The sequence below is a fragment of the Dipteris shenzhenensis genome, chromosome 3, assembly GCF_047967505.1.
Source record: "Dipteris shenzhenensis isolate YYH24624 ecotype China chromosome 3, Dip_SZ_1.0, whole genome shotgun sequence".
NCBI classification, from domain to species: Eukaryota; Viridiplantae; Streptophyta; class Polypodiopsida; order Gleicheniales; family Dipteridaceae; genus Dipteris; species Dipteris shenzhenensis.
The window spans coordinates 43,465,913-43,490,850 of record NC_141598.1 but is presented as its reverse complement, the minus strand read 5'-3'; the positions used below and the strand labels follow the sequence as shown (position 1 = coordinate 43,490,850).

At 45.9% G+C, this 24,938-nt stretch overlaps 1 protein-coding gene across 2 annotated transcripts in view; it reads left to right on the top strand.

Moving 5' to 3' along the window:
• TPC1 (two-pore channel 1) overlaps positions 1-24,938 on the top strand; it is a 274,779-nt gene that overhangs the window by 36,385 nt on the left and 213,456 nt on the right. For both annotated transcript variants that reach the window (XM_087372597.1, XM_087372596.1), the window contains exon 8: positions 8,398-8,564. In XM_087372597.1, the coding sequence (XP_087228723.1) occupies positions 8,398-8,564 (167 nt within the window). The remainder of the gene's footprint in view (positions 1-8,397; positions 8,565-24,938) is intronic.

The window sequence follows — 24,938 nt, the reverse complement described above, 5'->3', positions numbered from 1 at the left end:
TCATCTTCTGAAAAAGTAACTGCTTTCGCCGGCCGGTGGAAGTGGAGTAGGATTGGCTGAATGGAAATCCATCGCCAATCAAGGTGAAAAGTCCGACTCGAACAAAAAAAAAATGTTCCGTCTGACCCCAAAGTGCTGCGGGGAGAAGAAGCCAGGAGAAGAGAAAGAAGGAGAGAGGAGGGGCTGAGAGAGGGAGGCAGAACAGGGGAGAGAGAGAGGGGGGGCTGAGATAGAGGTGGAAGGAGGGGGCTGAGGGGCGAAGGAGGAGGAGGGGAGGGGCCAGGAAGGGAGGCGGGGTAGGGAGGGGCGTAGGAGGGGTGTAGGGAGTGGGGAAGGGGGGCGTAGGCAAGAGCGTAGGGGGGGTGGGGTGTAGAGACGGGGGGCGGGGGAGAGCGTGGGGAGGGGGAGGGCTGAGAGGGCAGAAGAGGGGGGGCGGGCTGAGAGGGAGGGAAGGGGGAGAGGGAGGGGCTGAGGGAGAGGGAGAGGGAGAGGGGGGGGCAGCAAGGGTCGGGGAGGAGCAGCAGCTCTTGCTGTGTGTCCAATTTCGTCAACACCTTGGAGAGTGAATAAGTAAAGACTTCATCCAATTCGTCTTCCACCAGTATCAGTCTACTAGTAGTGCTGATTCATCAAATCAAGAAACCTGTGGAGGTGTTTATGAGGATGAATTGCCTTAGTCAAGTAACCCAGCTGAGTTGTGTTTCGATACCATGCATACAAGGAATTTTGTGAATTGGGAGGGCAATCTTCTTTACCAGGAAGCTTCGGATTTGTGAGCACCACTTCAAATGATCACATTCATGTTTCTTTGTCTTTTCAACCCTAAACCTCATAAAGGGTGGTGGAAGTGTGAGGCCCAATTGCCCTAGGCGATGTGATTTGAACCGGTGTCCTCAAGATGGAGAGCACAATCGGCTAGAGTTGGGTCGTTTGCTTCTTTCAACTTTCTTGGACACCCTACGTCATGACCCGTAGTAGCCATGCAATGAATCCTTGGCTACCTTGGTCAGATGTATCCTTGACACCCTGCCCTGTGACCCGTAGTAGTCATGTAATGTATCCTTGGCTACCTTGGCCAGATGTGTCCACTTTAGATCCATAAGGAGTTTGCAAGGGGATTTGAGGGATGGAGAGGGGGTTGATGGTTGTGCGACGACAAAGAGGGACTAGAGGCTGCACGATTAGAGCCAACGGGTGGGGATGTCAAGGGTTGGGTAGGGAGAGCTTGCTTGAAACAGAGAGGGGGAGGGCTGTAGATGATTTGAGGGTAGAAAGGGTTGTTGTACGGAAGGACAGTGAGCATTGTTAGGAGAAAAAGAGAAAGAAAGAGAGAGAGAGTTTATTAGCATCCTCGGGGGGCCAAAAATGACCCATGGGACCCGTCTCGATACAATGTAAAAAGAGTCTCCTCAAGGAGAGAGGTCAGGAGTCTATGAGTTCTTGATGACAGGTAAAAAGACGAGTGACAAAAGATCCCAATGCTGCCGGAGAGGCAGTGGAGAGAACTGATGTCAACTTAGCGGAGTTCCCCAGTATCTGCTAGTAGTCCTCCCTGATATGTGCATATCGGGGGCACTGTAGAGCCACATGTGCCTCCGTCTCAACTGTCTGCATGTCACAAAGGGTACAGACTCTAGCATGTCTAGGCTGGTGTATCCAAGCTCCCTGCTCAATAGCAAATGTATGAGATCTGGTACGGAACCTGGCGATGTTTCTGCGATATAGAAGGGGGATAGGTGTGCTAATATAAGATTGAGCATGAGTCTCTATGGACATGTATGTAGACCAACATGTGGGATTTATGTTGTCTTGGTAATATTCCAGCTTTACCCTCTTTTCACTTGTCAACCTGTGATTCCGCAAAGTGCTCAGTAAAGATAGTTGAAACTCTTGCATGTTGACTTTTTCAGGCGGCATGACCAAATATGCTTCCACTTTCCATCTGCTGAACCATTTTCTTATGTCGGTTGCCCATCCTGTGCAGATGACCTTACTTTTGTAGTTCTTTTGAAGCTTTGTGCTGGCATTCCATGCTTTATGAGGCAGCCTATCAGGTTGCATTTGCTGCACCTCTATTAGGTATTGCATAACTCTGATCAATGCATGAAATTCAATTGGTCTTCTTCCCGTTTCCAACAGAAGTATTGAGTATGGAGTAGTGGGTTTGACACCAAGGTGTCTCCCTAGGAAAGCTTTTTGCATTTTCTCAATATCATTCCATGTAGAGGCTGAAATGCTGCCTCCCCATACTTCCACTCCATATAATACTGTCTGCACTACATATGCATCAAACAATATATTTCGAATTTTCCAGTTCCTAGTGTCGGTGTGCCTGCAATCATTCTCAAGCTGGTAGTACTTCCCCCAACCAGTGTCCATCCTTCTATGTATACATTGCCACCATCTGTGATCTGCCGGGATATCAACCCCTAAGTATTTGAAGGTGCTGACATACTCAATGATCTGTCCATCAAAGGTGATCTCAGGGGGATGTTCTGGCTGATTGGTACAAACTGCCATCATCTTTTTTTTTCCGACATTTACTTGCAGCCCGCTTTCCCTACAAAAAGTCTTAAGCACTTGTAAAAGTTTGTGCATAGATTCCGGATTGTATGCAAAAAGAACGACATCATCTGCGTATAACAACAATAGCACTGTCCAAAGCCCCAATTGCGGTCCTTGCAACCCTTTCTCTACTACAAATTCATTGATGAGTTCCTCCAGTTGGTCAATGCATATTCCAAACAAGGTAGGCGATAGAGGGCAACCTTGCTTCACTCCCATATTGCTCTCAAATACATCAGACATACCTTGTGTTTGTTTGTTTTCAAAAAGAGAGAGGGGGGGAGGCTTTATGGGAAATAAGGAGGGGGTTGAATCATAGAGGGGTTGGGTGGGTGTGTACCTGAGATAGGCAAGGGGCTGAGGGGATCCCCAGATGCTTTATGAGAGAGGATGCCAGCTGGCCTGTACAGGGGGTGTACAGCAAAGTTGGGGTTTCAAGTGAATTGGAGGGGCTCCTAGATACGAAAGGCAGTTTTTGGAGCGACGAGGGGGTCTAGGGGTAAGACAGCAGGGGGTTTGTAGGGGTGGGACTAGGCTGTTGTATGGCAGCAAGGGGGTGGGGTGAGTAGAAGGGGGGGTCTAGGCTGCTGTACGGCAGCAACGGGGTGGGGCAGATGGGAATAGAAGAGGGGGGAAGGGCCATATAGAAGATAGGGAGAAAGGAGGGAGGAGTTTTGTAGGACAGGGGGTTAAGGGCTGTAATGGTAGGGGAGAAGAGGGGAGAACGGCTGTAGTACTGGTAGGGGGAAAGAAGGGTGTAGATAGGGAGAGAGGCGGGGGAAGAGGAAGAAAGAAATAAACATCTAGGAAAGACCGAAGTATCTATGAGACTTTAAAAAACTATATACAATGAAAGCTAAGGCTTGTGTCTGTGATGAGAATATAAATACATCACGTTGTTGCTGCAAGAGAAAGAGAGAGAGAAAGAAAGAAAGAAAGTTTATTAAAGTCTTCGGAAGACCGATGCATCTATGAGACTCTGCAAAACCTGGTACAAACGAGCTGTGGTCATGGAGCTACTAAACGAGCATCCACACCAATGCAAATGCAAAATATGCAGAGTGTCAGTACTAAATCCTAAGTACAACATAGTCATGTCATGTCGGTAGTCGACTATCTCATCATCATCATCATCATCATCATCATCATCACCATCAAGACATCAGGGTGGATGAGGCAATGGGGGAATGAAATCGGCGATAGAGTATTGTGTCGGCCACTTAAAGGTGCAGCCCTGGCATGTGTCCTGGTCATAGCTCTACGTCTAACCAGGACTACTGTGACCCCCGTCGGGTGAGACCCGACTCTAAACATGGAGGGGATGTCCCCAAGTGTCATCCGTGTGTCAACCCTCTGTCTGAGCTGTCGGGTCACAAGCTCCGGGTCACGGTCATGTCGAGGCTTCGTCCCATGGGTGTCCATGTGATCTGGCTGGAAAAACTCCGTGATAGAGCTCTGAGACGGATCAGCCAAGGAAAAAGTCTGCTCCTGTCTCCGTGCTCGAAGTATCCTCTTGCGGTGTTTGAGTGCCTCATGAACGAAACCTGCCAAACAACGCTGGTCTAGGTAGGAGATGAATCGGGCTAAAACCCCATAGCTATCTCTGAAAAGGCAGTAGAAACATCCGCGTATCTCATAGTAAATAAGACACCTGAAGATGAAGTGCTCCTTTGTCTCAACCTCCTGCATGTCACACAAAGTGCATATGCGCCTCTCCCTGGGTAATCGCTCTACTCTGCCGCTCTCGATACGAATTCTATGTGAAGAGACCCGAAACTGCCCAAGAGAGATCCTCAATGAGTGGGGTAAGTAAATCTGAGTGTACACTGGTGGGTCAATGAAACCCTCCGCTGTTATATGTAGGAAGTGATCTCTATAGAAGCCCAGCTTCATTGGAAGATCACTCGGGCCCATCCAGATCCGGAATATGCGTAGTTGTAATAGATCCTCACGGATAAGCTAGTTGACCTCGTGTGATAGGAGGGGAGAAAACGGAGCATCCATGCTTACTCGAATGGGGGTAGTCTATCCATGTGGAGCCCCAACCCTCAAACCATCTCTCTGTGCGTGCATACCAGCACCTCTGGTCTCCTCCTGCTGCAAGTCCCATAGAAGAGGACAATGCTAGCCATGGTAGCTTGCTACGCCCAGAGTTGTAATCCCCATACTCCTTGGATCGGTGCAGATACGTGATGACCTGAAATGCAGCATCTAGCTGTAATGGGGGCGACCCAAACTCCGCCCGAATGATCTGGTGAGGAACGGATGGCTTACCACAGATCATTTGTGATAACATGAGAACCTGTAGCCGCTCCACCGTGGCCCACTCTATATCCAACAAATATGACCCTCAGCATGGACTACCATACATCCCCGCTGGACAGACCAAGGAGTCAAAAAGCAACCCTTTGGTCCGTGGATCCTGAAAGTGAGAGCGGAAGCATTCCCTCTCTAGTCTAGCCAATGAAGCATATCCTCTGCTCAAGCATGCCTGCATCGCAGGTCTCATAGTGAAGATGGATCTGGAAAAGACGACCCCAAGATAAATATGATGAAACTACCTCAACAGGTGACCCATCAAATGTGAACTGCTCCTGGCGCATGACGGCTCGAGATGTATTGAAGATCATAACCTTGGTTTTACCCAAGTTGACCTTCAAATCATGAGACTCACAAAAGGACTGAAGTGCGTCAAGGTGTCTCTGGAGCCCCTCTGCTGAGCAAGACAAGAGAGCCACGTCATCTGCGTAAAGGAATATCCGGATCAACATGCCCCCAAGAGAGCAACGTACCCCCCTTTGTCTGCATCATTGTCTCAAGCTCGTCAATGTATAGCCCAAACAAGGTAGGTAATAATGGACACCCTTGTTTGACCCCGATAGTGCTCATGATCTTGTCTGTCCACCCAGATCCTGCTCGGACTCTTCCTGAAACTCTCTCATAAAGTGCCATGATAGCCCAAATGATCTCCTGGTCGTAACCCAAATCCTATAGGCACCGTATGAGGCGAGCTCTCAGAACTGTTGATAGGACAAAATCTGTATCAAGTTTTTTAGCACTGTATATAACTGTAGGTAGGCACATAGTTGTACACATCTAGGGTAGGTAAGGGCTTTTGGCATTTGTGGATTTTTCTCTCACAAGCATGATGGACTGATGTATAGTTTTTTGAGATAATAAAGTATGTTTTGCAGGGACTTCATGGGAAATGATGAAATGCAATGTGGTTGTACCAGACTTCCAGAGCAAGGGTGTCCAGTGTGTGGTCAAGTGAAATGTTTTTGGGGTCATGTAAAGCCAAGTCATGAAGGGTTTTTTTTTTAATTTTTCTGAGTCAATGTGCACTTACATGTTACAGGAATTTGATATGTTATGGTGTCCATGTCAAAGGGTTTTTCATGTGTGTGTACGGGGTTGCATGCAAGCTTTAATGTGCATGCTAATGTGTGTGGGAATTGTGTGACTAAAGGTCCAAAATGTGCATTTAATGTGATTTGGGGGAAATATCTTGATAGTGGTAAAATGTCACTGATGAGGTGGCAAATTAGGCTGAGGTGGCTGGACTGATTGGGAAGGCATCGTGCTCATGCGAATGTGGCTACGTGAGAATGAAGGAGGCGCTTCTGGATGGCAAGGTGGCGGCTGGGCGTCGAAGGACGGGACTGTTGCTGAAAGAGAAGGATCTCAGATGACAGAGAGAGAGCTTGCAGGAGGGGGATCGTGCTGCTGAACAGGGGATCTGAGAGGGCAGAGGAGAGCTCTGGAAGGGAGCGCAGGTCGCTGCTGAGTGGCTAGAAGGAGCTCAGAAGCGCGGGGGCCAGGATTGTGCAGAGAAGGAAAGAGACCGGGGATCTTTTGATGAGTGCTCCATGAGCAAGAGAGAGGTAGGTACTCGGAGCTTCCGGGAAGGCGTCGATACTACACAATCTGAGGCGATGGTAGATGAGAGCTCCATGAGCAAGGGAGGAGAAGGGGTGTGATGATCTGAAAAAAAATAGCACAGGGCTGATGGGCTGTTAGCTGAGCGGAGAGCTGTAGTATGGAAGAGAAGAGACAGGCTGACGATTAGCTGAGCAGAGAGCTAACGGCTGATCGACATGAAGTACGAGTCGCTTATTTTGGTCTGTGGGTTTGTTACCTTTAATCATGCACAAGTGTGCAGGCTGTGTGGGGGAGCTTAGCTGGAACAGAAGACAGATTGGGAGTTGTCGCTGCTGGAAGCGCTCGTGATGTGGCTGCTTACAATTCTGAGTATGACGTACAGTTTGTGTGCTGATGCAATAGTGACTGAACGGAAGTCATTATAGGGACTTCGATCGTTGAGGATTCATGAGTTTATAGGTGGAGGGGATGACTCGATGGATTAGCATTCTTGGGGGTTATTTGTGCATGAGGATTCCGTACAAGAAGCATAAGTACGAGCTGTTTATCATATACAAGCTGCTGGAAGGAGGTGTTGTAGATACACCATGTGTGGTTGATCTGTCGTACAAAGAATGACTGGGTGTATGAACAATTCTTGGTTGACACAGAGCTACAACAAGTCAAAGCCTTCTTTCCCCTCTTTCAAAGAGTCTGTGTGTTCCTGTGTGTGTGTTCTAGTCAGATTGTGTGGGAGATTGACTTGTTATTTGTGTGCTCTGGAACCTGGTTCATAAGCTCATCATCTACGAGCCCACATTGCAGCTGATCCCTATGAAGTCTCAGCTATCTAACGTGGTGAAGTACATAATTCCTGGTTGTCTTTCCCTTTTTTTCTTATCACCGTGTCAAATGCCTTGCCAAAATCCACAAAGCAACAATAAACCCTCTGCTTCCGTGCCCTCGCCTCCTCGATGATACATCTGAGCGTGAGAATGTGGTCCATGGTCCCATGTTCACGTCGGAATCCGGCATGTCCTGCTGCTCTAAGTCCCCGACACTCCACAAATCTGCTAACCTCGGAATCAAGTACTAATGCATAAATCTTGGACATGACATGTCCAATCATAATGAACCTATAGTTCTCTGGGCTCATGGGATCCCTTGCCTTGTGAATGGGTGAGATAGTGTTAATGGTCAGGTGCGTGGAAACCCCAAACAAACAACTTCATTAAATAGCTTTGTTAAGATCGGGGCTAGGAGGTTAATCCCATATGCAATGAGCTCGGTGCATAGTCCTTAATGATCCTTCGCTTGGCCATTATGAAGTTTCATTACGGCATCCTTTACCTTCCTCCTAGTAAAGAGGGTGCAGGATGTGGGGCGTGGCATATGTGAGAGGTTAGGGACTAGCTGATTTGGGATATCATAGAGTGTGCGTGCATAATCAAACCATACCTGAGTGTCAGTGAGTGGTGAGAGGCACCGTCCCTCTAGAAATCTCTGCCAAAATTCCTTAGAGTTGTTACTGAACAGAATGTTCAGTAGCTCCTCCTCAGTCTTCCGAGCAAACCAGTGATGCTACGCGAGTACCGTCGATTGGTACGCAGAAAGAAACTAGGCTTTGTTCGCCAATCCCCCATTTCAGGGTTTTCAATGTCATGTATAGAATCCCTGTGCAATGTTGCCTTTTTGAAAGACAGTAAAATGTAATTGGTAGGGTTCAATATTTGTTCACACCTTTAATTCAAAAGTTTTGGGAAACAATGCATTCGTAGCAGCCTAGAATAATAGTGTGCACTATTATCATGCTCATTACGAGAGTTGCCAAGGTTGTTCTTTGGATTATTTGGCAAATTATTTGATTGAGTTGAATGAATTATAATCTCAAGGATTCATATTTGCATATAATTGACTCTTTTCTAAGAGCTTCTCACTGCTCTTTTCGGAATTTGACGTGTTTTGCTGCAGGCTCTATTTCTGCTCTTCCTTCTATTTTTTAGTGGTCTTGCTTTTATTCTATTTGAAGACACCGAACAAGGGGAAATTTATTTTTCAACATATGGTAACACCTTGTATGAGTTGTTCGTCTTGTTCACCACCTCAAACAATCCTGATGTATGGTTGCCTGCATACAAGTATGTCACTTTTCATCTCTCTTTCTCTCTCTCTCTCTCTCTCACACACACACACACACACACACACTTTTTTTTTTGGTGAAACTAAGAAAATCATATTATGAAACATCCATTTTACATCAGGGCAGTGCTGGAGAAAAGAGCCAATGCCCTATCCATCAGAAACAGTAAAAGAAAAGCTGAATGCAAGAAACATCCAAATCTTCCTCATGTAAGGCATCAGGTGTGGGGGTCCTTTCACCTGTTGAGTTTCCTGCCCTCAGAAGGAGTGTTTCGGCCCAGGGGAAGCTGGTCTCCTCTACTAGGTCGGTTAAGCCTTTCCATCTAGCATCCTCCTGTCGATGAGGATAGTCAGCTGAAACATACAGGGCCTAGGCAGAGTTCCACACCGTCGCCGTAGGCAGCTGATCCGGAATCGGCTTCATCTAGGTGTCACTGGAGGTGCTATTGATATCCTTTTTATCCAGGAACACAAGTTGGATGCTAGTGATTGCTGTAAGTCTGGCAACTTGCTTTCAGGACATACCTTCTGGTCGCCTGCTATGGGCACAAGGGGAGGTACTTTCATTTCGGTCACTCTTTCTACTCTCCCCTTGGTTGCTGGTCATGGTATTATCTCCCCCTCTAGAGCTAAATGGATCATTATATTGATTGGAGGGCGTAAGATTGGTCTTCTCAATCTCTACACTCCCAACAATAGAGAGGAGCGGATCTCCTTTTGGAAGGAGTTACTCTCTTGGGCCCCCATTGCAGATTTTTCGATCATTGGTGGCGATTTCAACATGGTTGAGTTGCCATCAGACAAAAAGGGAGGCAGATAGGGTGGAATTCATTCTTTGGAGAGGGCAGCCTGGGATGCCTTTCTCTTTCAGTACAGTGGTAGGGACACTTGGTTGGATGATGCCTTTCATGTTGTGCCACAGTCACTCCTATACTCTTGGTCAAACAGGAGATTACACATGCCCATCCATGCACGTATTGACATATTTTATGTAGATGATTGGGCACTTGACAGAGGAGGATCTGTATGCATTTCTACTAGGGTTTCCACCTCAGATCATTTTCCAGTGGTGTTGCAGATTCTGAAGCCTCATCAGAGAGGGTTGTCCGCCAGTGTCAGGATTCCGGATGCTTTTTATGCAGAGGAGAGTCTCACGGAAAATATTTTACAGATTTGGGTTTCTCACATACAGGGTGGAGCTGTTTGCCCATCTCAGGTAGCTGCAACCTTATCCGAAATTAGTGACTATTATCATACAGTCGTTGATTCCAAGAGACGTGAGATTCTCAGCAGTGAGATTGGTATATGCCAGTAGTTAGCGTCCTTTCAGAGGGAAGAGTAGAAGAGGCCCACAGATGCTTGGATTCAGGAGCGCCTTGCTGCAGCAAGGGCTCAGATGCAGACATTGTTGGATTAGAGAGCAGAGTATGCCTTTCATGCACGGGAATCCTTTTGGATTCAGATGGGAGGCAGGGTCAACAAACACTTTTTTTCTACTCATGGGCCTAGACATAGTAGAGATAATGTCTCGCAGCTTGTTGACTCAAACGTGGTGTTACAGTCAGATCCTGATGCCGTGATGCGTGTAGCTTGAGATTTTTTTGCATCCATTCTTACTGCAGATCCGGGCACACATGCCATGGATGATGCCAGAGAGGTTATTTGGTAGTGTATCCCTATATTGGTGAAGGATGAGATGTATGTTTCTCTTGATGCACCTTTCGCCAATGCATAATTCAAGACTGCACTACTTGCCCTTCACAAGGGCAAGTGCGGGATGGACTTACCCCTTCCTTTTTTATTACTTTTTGGGAGCTGACTGGTAATCACATTACATCAGCCCTGCAGGGGGTGTGGGACTTAGGTGAGATGCCGGACTCACTTATAGATGGTCTCATTCATCTCATCCCAAAGGGGGGTAATAGGAATCTAGTGTCTCAATGGAGACCCATGACTCTATTGGGCACTTTTTACAAGATTCTGGTGAAAGCCATCAGTCTGTGGCTACAGGTTCATCTTCTAGATTTGATTCATGACACGTAGACAGGGTTTGTGCATGGCAGAAGTATTTTTGATAATATTTTCTCATTTTGGGAGGCTTCAGAATAGGCCATACAGAGCCGCCAGAGATTGGCCATTCTACTCTTGGACTTTGAGAAAGCTTATGACAGAGTAGACTGGGATTTTTTAGAGGGTACTCTATCTCGCTTTGGTTTTTCAGATGCATGGATTAGAGGAGTATCCTCTCTCTATAGATCAGCCCATAGCCAGGTGCTCATTGGGGGGGTAAGAGGGGACATGTTTCACATTTCCAGATCAGTCCACCAGGGATGTCCTCTTGCCTCTTTTTCTTTTTCTATTGTGGCGGAAGCTATGAGTATCTACCTTAGATCTCAAGTTGATATTTATGGGCTGAGGCTTCCTATCCGTCGGGAAGAAGAGCTCTTGGATAGTGAGTTGGCAGATGACACGGCTGTTTTTTTGGATGCCTTCCCCAAGACACTCACTTCCTTCCGAACAGCCCTAGATTTATTTTGCACGGCTGTAGGTGCACACATTAATTGGCATAAATCCAATAGTTTTTGGATTTGCGATGATGACACCCCGAATTGGGGTAATAATATTGCCTTCACCTGAGTATAGAGGGGTGTCTCCGTCAAATATTTGGGCTGCGAGGTTGGGGTGGGCATCTCTCCTCCACAATAGTTTGCTCCGGTGTTGGAGAGCATCAGAAGAAAGCTCCTTTTCTGGAGCTCAGCCAAACTTGACTTGGCTTCCAGGGTGGTGGTGGTTAACTAGGTTCTTCTAGCCATAGCATGGTTTGTATGCTCTTGTTGGTGCCACTCTAGGGATTGTACCACTCAGCTTAAGAGGCCCATACGAAACTTTTTATGGAGTGGTCTAGATGGCACAACTGATGTTACAGCCAGGGTGGCTTGGGAGACCTTGATTCCTCCTACAAGAGAAGGGGGTTTGAATATCATCGACCCGGATCTACAGTGCAGAGCCTTACTCTGCAAGGTCGTTGTGAGAGGACTTATGCCATGGAAGGATTTCTTTATCAGATGCATTCAGTCTCGCGCGCCCACTTCAGGAGACGATTGGACACACAATACCAGATGGGTTTTCACCACAGCCCACCTCAGATCTCCCTCTTCCCCTGTTATGGTTGCTATCCTGAAAGCATGGGCCAGCTTCAGGGGTACTCTTCGTGGGATTTCCCCATCCACCCGTGAAGAGATTAAAAGGCAGCCTATCATGTGGAATGACAGTATTTTGGATGAGCATGGCAGACCACTTGGAGCCTCTCCTTACATGCAGTAGCCAAGATGGGAGAGGGGCCCTGCATCTACCGTGGGAGAATGGAAAGCCTTTAGGAAGCTTCCTGTAGACCGATAGGCCCAGAGGGTTCTTAATCTCAGAGGGAGTGTAGAGTGAGTCCAATAGATTGATGCAGCCTTGCCCTTGATTAGGTGGACATAGATGACATGCCTCTTACTTGCTTCACCTGGATGGGGGCATTTTCCAGATTGGGAGTTTCTTTATAGGTGATTGCTTTTCATGACACACAGGAGGATGCCTTAGTTTTTTATGTTTCTTCGGGGGGCAGGCTGTCTAGATCCACAGACGATTTCTTGTTGGAGGTACCGTTTCAGCCAGTCAGGATAGTGGGCTTCATGGAGCATGGCTCTTTTTCACAGTGGTACTTGGATCCTAACCCGCTTCTCATCACCTTGGGCTCATGGAGACTGTGGCTTTATGGAGGTGTCCCAATTAGGTTTTTGCAGTGGGACCCTTGGGAATGGGAATGGATAGATGAAGGGCACCGAGAGAAGGGCATCCCTTTCTTTCCTTACACGGTCAGTAATGCTAGGAAATTCCAGCTCAGTTGTAGGGGTTGGAGGCCTACTAGAGCTCATCATTGGGAGAACTTTCAGATTTCTATTGACTTGCAGAAAATCTTTTGGCAGAGGCTTTGGAAATCCCACCTAAATAGAAAAATCACTCTCTTCTTTTGGCTTTCTATTCATGGTGGGATAGCAGTGAACCAATGGAGATCCAAGTTCGGAGCTGACCCGTCTTGCCCTCGTTGCCTTTCTGTTTTGGAGACAATACAGCACTGCCTTTGGGATTGTAGACAGGCGAGAATCATATGGAAGGGGTTTGCGAGACTTTTCAGCTCTTTTGTTTGCCTATCTTTCTATATGACCTGGGGATCAGTAGCTTGGCTCACTCTTTTAGGGCCCCAGGTGACTTGACTCCTCTTGGGCTCTTCACATCCGACGACACCTTGTGGAGTCGTGCTCTTTGGAGGATGTTCCGGCCTATCTCTTCAGGGCTGCTCATTCATTGGTTGACTCTCCATGGGAGGTCTTAGCTAGCATTGCAGCATGGCACATTTGGAGAGCCAGATGCACTGAGGCTTTGGAGGGTTCTCAGGTTCACCATTCTCAGATCTTGGCCAGTACTTGGATAGATACGGTACACACTCTGATGGCCATTTGGGCGACCATGCAGGGATCATCTCGAGCAGCCTCCTCGAGGAGAGTTACTTTTCTTAGAGATTGGAGAGACTCTCCCTTCTTTGCTGAGACTTCTACAGGGTTGAGTTGGAATTTTCAGCCTCAGCCTTGGTTTCTTTCTACCTCATTCCTCTGAGGTGTTTTTATTACATGACTAGCATGTTGTATCACCGCACAGAGCTTGCCCAAGTGTAGTTGGTGAAGTCATGTATGAATGTAACAAAATAAAGATAACCCCCAAAAGGAGGTGTCCTCATGGGACCGCAGACATCACTGTAAATAAGTCGTAATTTCCGTGTAGCTTTCACTGCACCATCTTTCTTGAAAGGAAGTCTTTGCATCTTGCCAAGGATGCAACCCTCACATGCATGAGGAGGAGGTGACTCTAAAGGAGGCAATGCATCAACCATATCATGCCTTTGAAGTGTCATTAAGCTGCCATAGCTCATGTGCCTATACCTGGCATGCCATAACTCCACATTTTGCATCGCAGCAGTGGGAATGCTCACTGATAATGCAAGATCGGATCTTTTTTCATATAAATCAAGCCGAAAAAGACCCCGATACAAAGTGCCAGACAACATCAAAGCATAGTCATTTTCTTTGTCAGTGACTGTACGCTTATCATTATAAAAAACAACTTGAAATCCTCCTCTATTGAGAGAGGACATTGAAAGCAAATTCTTCTTTATGCATGGCACATAGAGTACATCTGAAATTCTGAAATCTGTGCCATCAGTGGATGTGAGAATAATGTCTCCCACTCCACACACTGAATAAGAAGAATTATTTTCACAAGTCACCTTTTTGGTGGGTCGAGGATAGAGATACCAAAAGACTCTTCTTGGAAGTGATGTGCTTTGAAGCACCACTGTCAAAATACCACTCATTGACACTAAGAGAGCATGCATCCTTTGAAGGATCATAGCTACAAGTCAAAAAAGCATAATGGTCATCATCATTAGTGGCTGTAGCATCTGAACTACCCACTGAAAAATCTGAAGTGCAAGACAGAAAGGGTGCTCTTCCACAAAGTTGGCTGCAACATCTCCCCCATCACGAGAATGTGGAGCTGATGCATCTGACACAGCCATACCTGAATCCCTTTTCTTCTCTTTAGGTATGCGCTTCTTGCATTCTCCAATATAATGACCTGGCTTCTTGCAATAGTGACAAATGCCCTTTTTTTTCTGCTTATCTGCATCACCCTTTGCCTTATAAGAGGGCTGTCCTGAATCATCTTTATGCTGATGTGGGGCTGATTGGCATGTGGCTTTTGTTGCCCTTTACCCTTGGGCTTGAACTTGGGCTTGAACTTGGAAAGCATGGCAACAGCCCGGGTTGCCATATTTTGTCGTGTTTGCTCTTCTTGCAACAGAAGTCCTACCAACTCGTGAAAGGAGAGAGATTGTTGCTCCCCCTCAATGACAAATTCAGCGAGGTGTGAAATCCGAGATAGGACTCAGGAAGAGAATTCAGAGTGGTGGCTGAATCCGGAATGACTTCATCAATATTCAGCAATTGTTTCCTCAAGTCCTGAAGCTTTGTGAGGTGGGAATTCATGGAATCTCCCTCATCCATATGCATATGGCAAAGCTCTCGCTTCAGAAAGGAAACTCGGGCATCATTTCTTGCTGCAAACATACTCTGTAATATCTAGAGTCCCATCTTTTCTGCTCTGCTGTGGGAGCTCCTGGAGCGGCAACTACTTTTGTTGCATTTGCACCTCTACCCCTGCGTCCAGCTGTAGGAGTGACAGGTGTAGCCACTGTATCTGGTCTTGCTTCATCTCCATCGACATAATCCTAAAGATGTCTTGCCAACCAAGATATTGCGAACCATGAAACTCCACAAGGAGTAGTTGGTGCCATCCAACTTATCCCCCTGTGTGAGAACTGCGAACACCTCATTGGGGTTGTTCTGAGCCATTTTTGCCAGATAAACTCAAAAAACACAGTAAAATCTTCCCACAGTGACAAATACTGTCATAGCCTATCAAAGGCTCAAAATGCACCAAAATGCTCTGCTGGATGCTCAAAAATCTACAAATAGAATCTGCAAAAAATGGCAAAAGTCTGCAAATTGACTCGTACTGAGTCCAAAACTGCTTGCAAACTTCCAAAATGCTCTTTTACCTGCAAAATTGCTACCCAAATGCAAAAGCCCTAATTTCTTGCGGGAAATTGCATACAAAGAGGGCAAATGATCTGAAAGCCCCAATGTTGCACTCTGCCTGCAAAAGCCCCGAATTTCACCCCCAAATTGCAGTGTAATTGCAAAAGCCCCAAAATTTCTCCGAAGCTTGCAGATCAAAGGCAATGTCTGCTAAAGCTTCAAATGTGCTCTCAAAAGCTAAGCCAAACAATGGTTGAATGCACAACTAAACCTACAAATGAACTCTGCCTAGAAAATGACTGACACCGGACACCTTCAGCCTGCAACGATCTGCAAGTACATAACTGTACGAAATCCGTACAGTGTATGGGCGACTGTACGGACCAAATGTATGGAAACAGAGGTATGGAATGCAGGACAGTCCGTGTTCGTACGGTTGTACGGACGGCGCATGTGTACAAACGGCGCAGGTGTACGGACGGCCTAGTTGTATGGTTGTACGGCGAAATGCATGACTGTACTGCGAAGTTCTGCACAGGTGTACGGATTGTAGCATGCAGCTTGTACGGAATTCATACAATCGTACAGATTGTACAAAATCCGTAGTCATACAGACTGTACGGAAGGTCACGATGGAGCTGTACGGAAGTTTGGCGATGGAGTTGAAATGCGGGAGCTAGAAGAAGAGAGTAAGGAGCAGGGAGTAGGTCCGGGAAGGAAGTGCTCTGATACCAAATGTGAGAAAACAAGAAAAAGAGTATGCAAAGAGAGAGTGAGTTGAACGTAGTTTACTCCCCAAATGTACTGAACTGAAGTGACTGAAGTGAAGTACAATGAAAGAGATGAGGATTTTCTCTAATTGACAAAATCCTATCTAATCACTAACCATAGTTAGAGATTAGACCGTGGTTAGGGAAAAAAACCTCTAAAAGGAAAAAGTGCCCCTAACCCACTTATTACATTACATTGATCATTGTGTAGAATATAATAATAGTTCTAACACCATTGATATTCTTATGATTCAGGAACACAAATTGGATGTCAGGGATCCTGCCAAGTCAGGTAAGCTTCTCTCAAGCCATACTTTTTGGTCACCTGCCTTGGGCACCAGGGGAGGTACTTGCATCTCCGTTTTCTTCTTCTATACTCCCCTTGGTGATTGGACACAGGATCATAGTCCCTTCTAGAGTGCAATGGATTATACTTTTGATTGGTGGGCAAAAGGTTGGTCTTTTAAACCTTTATGCACCCAATTCTAGAGGGGATCGTGTCCTTCTATGGAAGGAACTGCTCTCTTGGTCACATATTGCAGAGGCTTGGATTATAGGGGGCGATTTCAACATGGTTGAAATGCCCTCAGACAGAAGGGGTGGTAGGGAAGGTGGTATCCACTCCCTAGAGAGAGCAGCTTGGGATGCCTTCCTTTTTCATTAGAATGGCAGGGATGCTTGGCACGATGATGCTTTTCACACTCAGCCACATTCTCTCTTGTTTTCTTGGTCGAACAGGAGATTGCAGATGCCTATCGATGCACGTATTGACAGATTTTTTGTGGATGATTGGGCTCTTGACAGAGGTGGTACAGTTAGCATTGCAGCTGGGGTGTCCACTTCGGATAATTTTCCAGTGATTATGATGGTTTCAGATTCTAGGGGCCGTTCTGCTAGTATTAGGATTCCAAATGCCTTTTATACTGAGGAGGGCCTTACAGTGATAGTGTTGAGGACTTGGGTATCTCATATGCATGATGGGCAGCTTTCTCAGTCAGACTTAGCTGCAGCCCTCTCTGGTATTAGCGACTTTTATCTTTCGGTTGCTCGTATCAGGAGGGGTGAGATCCTGAGGTGTGAGATAGGTATCCATCAGCAATTGGTTGTCCTCCAGAGGGAGAAGCACAAGAGACCTAAAAATGCTTGGATTCAAGAGCGCGTTGCTGCAATAAGGATGTTGGAAGGCTGAAAGGAAAGGAAAGAGTGGACACAAACTCGGAATACTTGCATTACTTGGTTGTAGAATGAAGAAGAGTGAGGTCCTTAAGTAGGCACCTCATACATGCTCACTGACATCACTGATGACTTCAGAGCTCCACAATCATCTCCTCAATCTGCTCCTAGATTCTCTCAATCATCCTATGTGGCTTTCCACCACCTAACTGTGCTTGTGGGCACCTAACTGTGCCTTTAGCACTCACACATAGAAACATAAGGTGTCCCTGAGGCATACACCTTGAGATATCCCAACAAACCCTCCCTCAAGGAAATGCCTCAGGCTATGTCAAGGATACATCTAGTTTCATAGTTTCTCATGCCATCTCATGGTGGTCAAGGATAAATCTATGGCTAGGTTCTCATGCTAGCAAGGGTTCCCTTGGGTATAAGGTAAATAAAAGAGATACAAAAAGACCTTCCAATGGTTATCTCCCCTGCATGTACATGCACACAATGTCTGCAGGAGGTACCATGGAACAAAACATACACATGGCCTACATCATAAGGTGACCAGAGGTGTTTACAAAACACACAAAACACAATAGTTTATTTTCATTCATTTTGGAGGACTATCCAGGCTGAGTACCTTGACATAAAAAGAGAGATCTGGAGCATACATAGAGATGTGTTTAAAATGCATAATCTTCAAAGGATGCCTCATCTTGTGAAGGCTCATTAACTGTAAGTAGATTTGCATTTTCTGTCTTTGCTTTGGCTCTGCAAAACTTCTCATTATGGTTGTTCTTGCCACAGTGCTTGCATGGATTAATTTTGAAGCAGTCCTTTGAAAGGTGATTTGTCTTTCCACAGTGATTGCAAGGGGTATACTTGCCCTTCTGGACTTTTACAGCATAAGCAGTATCATTGCCTTTCCTGAGCTCCATATGCCTTTCTTCTTCTTGGAGAGCAGAGATAATACCTTCAAGATTAGGATTAGGAAGATTTTTCAAAGTGCTAACAATGTGATCATAATCTTCAGGCATACTCTTAAGTAACACTGCCATAGCATCATCTGGAGTAATAGGAGAGTTGATAGAAGCTAATTGAGTCATAAGACTCCGCATATAGTTGACATGAGTTGCTAAAGTAGTACCACTAGCCATCTTCAATTCAAAGAAAGAGATTTTAAGTGATAGTTTAGAGATGTGAGAGCTAGCACCAAAAATCATGTCAAGCTTCTGCCAAGCTTCCGAAGGAGACTCCAAGTCAGAGATATGGTGAATATAATCATCTCCTAAAGCAAGAGCAATGATACCATATGCTTTTTCTTCTCTAGCTGGATCCCTTGCCGGTCGTGTCGGAGTTGAGGATTCTCCAGCATTGGAGGCCGTAGAAGAAGCGGTAGGAGTCGGTTTGACAAGTCCCCATAAGTTCTCCCTCATCAATGCAAATTTCACCTTCATCTGCCATGTGTGGAAGCCCTTTCCATTGAACTTCTCGAGATTAAATAGGGTAGCCATGAGAGGGTCTAACCCAGATATTGGTGGGCAGTGTCTCTCTCTCTTACAAGGAAAAAATAACTGAAAGACTTCCAAAATATGAGCACTTGATGTAGCAAAGACTAGTGACCAATATTCAAACAATGATGCTTCTTCTTACATGCTTCATAGAAGTGGGTGAAATAAATACTTTCCAATCAAAACCAGGTCTAGTAATTCAAAACAAAACTGAAGCCACACTTGTACTGAAGTTATTGAAAGCTTCAAAAAACCAGAAATGCTAGAGTAGCATTTTATGTAGCATCATCTTCAAAAACTTGTCCAAAACTGTCAAAACTGAAAAGCTGAACTTGGAGGGCTTGTAGCTCACTCTTCAAAGCAAGGAAAAGAGGGCTTTCTGAAGCAAAAGAAAGCTCATATACCAAAGAAGGTCCAGCACAGAGGTTGGACGAAATGGTGCGCACTTTTGCTCGGGAGAGTTGCTACAGGCTGAAACTGAGTTTTGACGATTTCTCCCTCGTTACTGAACCAAATGACCTGAAAAATGGCTCAAATTCTTCGTCGTGAGGTCGCCCATCTACTCCTAAGAGGGCTCAGGCAATGGCGGAGTAGGCAGGGAGTATTGAGCAACAGAAGAAATTCGCTGTTTGGAGAATGGCAGCCACCACAGACGTTTTTTCTTCAATTGCTTGCAGGTGGAAGTTTGCCCATACTAGAGGAGTTTCCAGCTCAGAGGGTTTGGGCAATGGTCGTTTGTAGATGGAGAACCAAGCTCTCAAAGATTTTGGGAAGAAAGAGGAAAATGGAGAAGAAGAAGATGATGATGTGGCAAAAATGGGCTCAAGGGGGATCAAATGGCTCTGATACCATGTTGGAAGGCTGAAAGGAAAGGAAAGAGTGGACACAAACTCAGAATACTTGCATTACTTGGTTGTAGAATGAAGAAGAGTGAGGTCCTTAAGTAGGCACCTCATTCATGCTCACTGACATCTAACTGTGCTTGTGGGCACCTAACTGTGCCTTTAGCACTCACACATAGAAACATAAGGTGTGCCTGAGGCATACACCTTGAGATATCCCAACAAAGGACCCAATAGCAGTCACTTTTAGATCAGAGAGCAGAGTATGCCTTTCATGCGAGAGAGTCATTTTGGACTCAGACAGGAGGTAGGGTCAACAATCAATTCTTCTTTACTCTTGGCCTCAGACATAGTAAGGGGAGCGTCTCACAGCTTGTTGACTCATGCCGAGTTCTTCAGACACATCTGGATGTCGTCTTGCTGGTTGCCATCGATTTCTATGCCTCCCTTCTTATAGTAGATCCTGACACTTAGGCCACAGATGATGCTAGAGTGGTTATTTGGCAGTTCTTACCTGTGTTGGTGACTGGGGATATGACTGTCTCACTTGATGCACCCTTCACCAACATAAAGTTTAGGACTGCTCTCCCTGTCCTTCACAAGGGCAAGTGTCCTAGCTCAGATGGATCTACCCCCTTATTTTTTATTATTTTTTGGGATCAGATTGGGGATCACATTACTTCAGCCAGGAATTCAGTGTCTCAGTGGAGACCGATTCCTTTGCTGGGTACTTTATATAAAATCTTAGCAAAAGCTATTAGCCTTCGTTTGCAGCCCTTTCTGCCAGATCTTATATATGATATGCAGACGGGCTTTGTGCATGGCAGGAGCATCTTCTGCTCATTTTGGGAGGCTTTTGACTGGGCCATGCAGAATGGCCACAGGCTGGTCATTCTACTCTCGGACTTTGAGAAATCTTATGACAGGGTAGACTGGGGCTTTTGAGAGGGCACACTTACTCGCTTTGGTTTCTCAAATGCATGGATTAGAGGGGTGTTAGCCCTCCACAGATCAGCCCACAGCTAGGTTCTTATTGGAGTCTGGGGGGACAGGTTTGATATTACCAGATCAGTCCGCCAGGGATGCCCTCTAGCCCCCGTTTTGTCCTTATTTGGGGCTGAAGCTATGAGCTATTACATTAGAGCTCAAACTGATATTTTAGGGCTCAGGCTTCCATTGAGGCAAGAGGATGAGCTCTTAGACATTGAGTTGGCAGATGATACGGCTGTTTTTTTGGATGCCACTCCACAGACACTGACCTTATTCAGGACGGCGTTGGATTTTGTTTTGCATTGCGGCAGGTGCACACATTAATTGGAACAAATCCAATGGCTTTTGGATCAGTGATGAGGACACTCTAGACTGGGGGATTGACATAGGGTTCACTTGGATTCAGAGGGGTGTTTCCGTTAGATATCTGGGATGCGAGGTTGGGGTGGGCATCTCTCCAGCACAACAGTTTGCTCCCATATTGGAGAGTATTAGAAGGAAACTCATCTTTTGGAGTTCTTCCAGACTTGACCTTGCATCTAGAGTTGTGGTTGTGAACTAGGTATTGCAGGATGCACATGAGGATACCCTAGTCTTTGATGTTCAGTCGAGAGGCAGACTTACCAGATCTTCTGATGATATTCTTTTGGAGGTTGCCTTTCAACCTGTCAGGATTGTAGGTTTCATGGAGTGGGGCACGGACTCATAGTGGTATCTTGACCCCGATCCTCTTCTCCTTGCGTTGGGGTCTTGGAGACTCTGGTTATACGGTGGTTCCCCTATTAGGTTCCTACAGTGGGACCCAGGGGAGTGGGAATGGATTGATGAGGGGCACCAAGAGAAGAGCATCCCCTTCTTTCGTTATACAGTAAAAAATGCCCGGAGATTTCAGCTCAGCAGTAGAGGTTGGAGGCCCTCTAGAGCCCTCATTGGGAAAGTTTTCAGATTTTTGCAGTTGTGCAGAAATTTTTTTGGCGTAGGCTCTGGAAATCCCTCAGGAATAGAAAGATCACTCTCTTCTTTTGGCTTTCTATTCATGGAGGGATTGCAGTGAACATGTGGAGATCTAGGTTCGGGGCTGACCCTACTTGTCCTCGTTGCCACATAGCAGTTGAGTCAGTACAACATTGTCTGTGGGAGTGCAGACAGGCGAGGACGATCTGGAAAGGTGTTGCTAGGATTTTCAGCATCTTTCATACAACACCTTTCTATATGACCTGGGGTTCAGTAGCATGGTTATCTCTTACTGGCCCCCAGGTGTTCTTCGAGGGACATGATCCAGATCCAGCTTTCATTATACGGCGACACTCAGTGGAGTCTTGTTCCCCTTGGGATGTTCCCTTTACTCCTTTCAGAGCTGCTCATGCCTCAGTAGACACATCATGGGAGATTCTTGCTAGGATTGCAGCTTGGCATATTTGGAGAGCCAAGTGTACAAAGGCGATGGAGGGTACGAGGTTCACCCCTCTCAGACTATGGCCAGTGTTTGGACCGATAGTACACACTTTGATGGCCATCTGGGCGAGCATGCAGGGATCCTCCGGAGCAGCCACGGCTAGGAGAGTTACTTTTTTCAGAGTTTGGAGAGGATCTCCTTTCTTCTTGGAGTCTCCCTTAGGGTTGAGGTGGCATTTTCAGCCTCTGCCTTGGATTTTTATTTATTAGCTCCTTTTGAGCTGTTTTCTTTTTCCTCATGCATAGCATGATGTATTCTCGCATTTGAGCTTGCTCTCATGGTTTTCAATCATACTTAATGAAGTAATTTTCTTGAAAAAAAAAGAAATGTCTAGAGACATTTGGAACCTGCTTGCTGATGTGGTCAATGATGCCAACTTACACTCTAGTGATGTGGGCAATGCAGCCACCTTACCCTTTGCGGATTGATCTCCTTGGATACCTACCGGTTGTTAGTGCAATGTCTCCACCCGAATTTTTTCTGAGGGGTGTGAAGGCATATTGTTGTGATCTTTATTTTTTTATTGACAATATAATGTAAACCCGCAATTCACCTAAAAGAAAACTAACAAGGTCATCAGCAAGCTCACCATCCAAGATCTCCTTATCCTGTCTCAGAGGAAGCCTAAGCCAGATAATGTCATCTTGAGATCTCAGAAACATGGCTCATGGCTTTAGTCCCGAATAAGTACAAGAAAGCGACAAGAGGGCACTAGTGTTGGACTGGCCTAGAAATCTGAAATTTCTCTTTTGTGAATCTTTTGATAAACATTTAGCTGTAAAAACCAAAGCCTAGAAGGCTACCCTTCAAGAAATCCCAATCTCTTGTGTCATAGGCTTTCTGGAAATCCCAAGAGTAGAATGGCGTGTGAGGATCTGCAGAAAAGAGGGAGACATAGAGATCAGAAAGAATCGTAAGATGGCATGGGGATATGACTATAAACTCGGTCATAGTCAAGTAGTTGATAAACACTTTTCTACCCTATCTCAGTCCAAGTTCAGAGAATATTTACTGACTCATCCTCCCATTTGAGTCCAAAATGACTCTCATACATGAAATGCATACTTTTCTCTCTTATCCAAAAGAACCGACTATTGCTGATGAACCTTTGCATAGCAAGGCGCTCTTGAACCCAATAATATGTAGGCCCCTTATACTCTTCCCTCCATAGAGCTGCTAACTGTTGTCGAAGGTCAATCTCCAATGAAAATCTCATGTCTCTCGCTATTAGCAAAAAACTGTTGTAAAATCAACAATACCAAAGAGGGATGCTGCACATGTGAAGGAGAAGGCAACCCGCCATGCATATGAGAAACCTAAATTTGTAACACTGCATCTATAAGGCTGCATACAAAGCATCCGAAATGCTGATACTGGTAGAAGAGGCACTCAAACGAGGCTTAGAAATCATCAAAACCACAAGAAAGTGATTTGAGATGGAAACCCCTTGTGAAATGCAAGTAGAGCCACCTCTGTAATGCTCAATCATCAACATAAAACATGTTAATCCATGTATGGATGGGCATTTGACGTCTCCTATTCGTCCACAAAATAAGGAGCGAGTGAGCTATAGTGTGAAAAGCATCATCTGTCCAATAATCTCAGTCGTTGAATTGAAAATAAAAGATCCTAAGTTGCAGTCACATCCCAATGATCCATGAATCCACAGTTGGGCCCAAGGAAGGAGTTCCTCCCACAAAGGACACACTCCGCTCTATTTTTTTGGGGTGTAAACGTTGAGAAGGCCAACGTTATGTCCACCAATAGGAGGAAAAATCCATTGCACTCTATAGGGTGTGATGATGCCATGTCCAACCACATGAGGGAGAAATGAATCTGAAAGTGAAATGCATGATTCTCCCCTAGTGCCCAAAAAAGGAGACAAAAAAGTATTAATGGAAGGAAATTTACCTGAATTTGCATAATCTTTACCAGCCAACTTATGTTCCTAGATAAAAAGAATGTCAATGAGCCCCCTGTGAGAACTGAGGCAGCTGTTACGAATCAGCTACCTTTGGTGGCGATGAAGAACACTACCAAGGCCTTGAATATTCCAGCAAACAATCCTCATCGATGAGAGAAAGTAGACTAGAAAGCCTTACTCGACCTTGTGGTGGAAATGCCTCCCTCGTGTGAAGTAGATCTCTTGGAGTAGTGCGGGGAAGAACAGTTCACAAGGGAAAGCACCCAAACTTGTGGAAGTGGATGCTTGATGAGCATGATCTAAAAGAACAACATCAACAAAGGTGGAGGGCACAAACTCTGCAAAGTCTCTACACTCAATTGGAGGGGAGAAAGAGTTGTTTTGAACCTAGAACGGCACTGAAGTACGTAAGATCCTTGCTTGCAAAGAGGCTGTAGAGATAGGGACCACCCTAGGCCCTCGACGAAGAAGAGGTACCTACTGTATTAAAGGGGAAGGGGTTGCTCGAAAGGAGAAGGGCGAGGGGGAGGAGGGGACCTTTTGACGTGCGAGGGAATGAATGCCATCTCAAGCACAACCAAAACAATGAGAGAGGGTTAGGAATGGGAGAAGAGGCCTCTTGGCTTGTAAAACCTGGTAGAGATATGCCAACTTTAACCGCAATCCAACGGTGGTCGAGGTGCTGAAGGAACATTTTGCCAAGAAGGGGCCATAGCATAGGGTTTCTTGGGACATTTCTCTTCCTTGGGCAATCTCTAGCAAATTGCCGAAGATCTTGCAACTCGGACACTAGTCCTGCCTAGCCGCAACGTCAACTCTCTGCCAAAAGAGAGAGCCATCCGGATGTTGGAGCAAAATATTGTCATCGGATAAGTTAGGGTCCGTGACGATGGTCCGAACTCTGGGGACCCCATCAAACTTGGTAGCTGCCTTTGTGGAAATGGTTAAACTAGGGGGAGGGGGGATCTCTGTGAGCAAACCAAAGGAAGCTCCAATCATGGCGAGGAGTCGATGATAGACCTGAGGTAGACCAAGAAATTGGTAATGAGTGATGTGATCCATCTGTCCTCCAATGGGT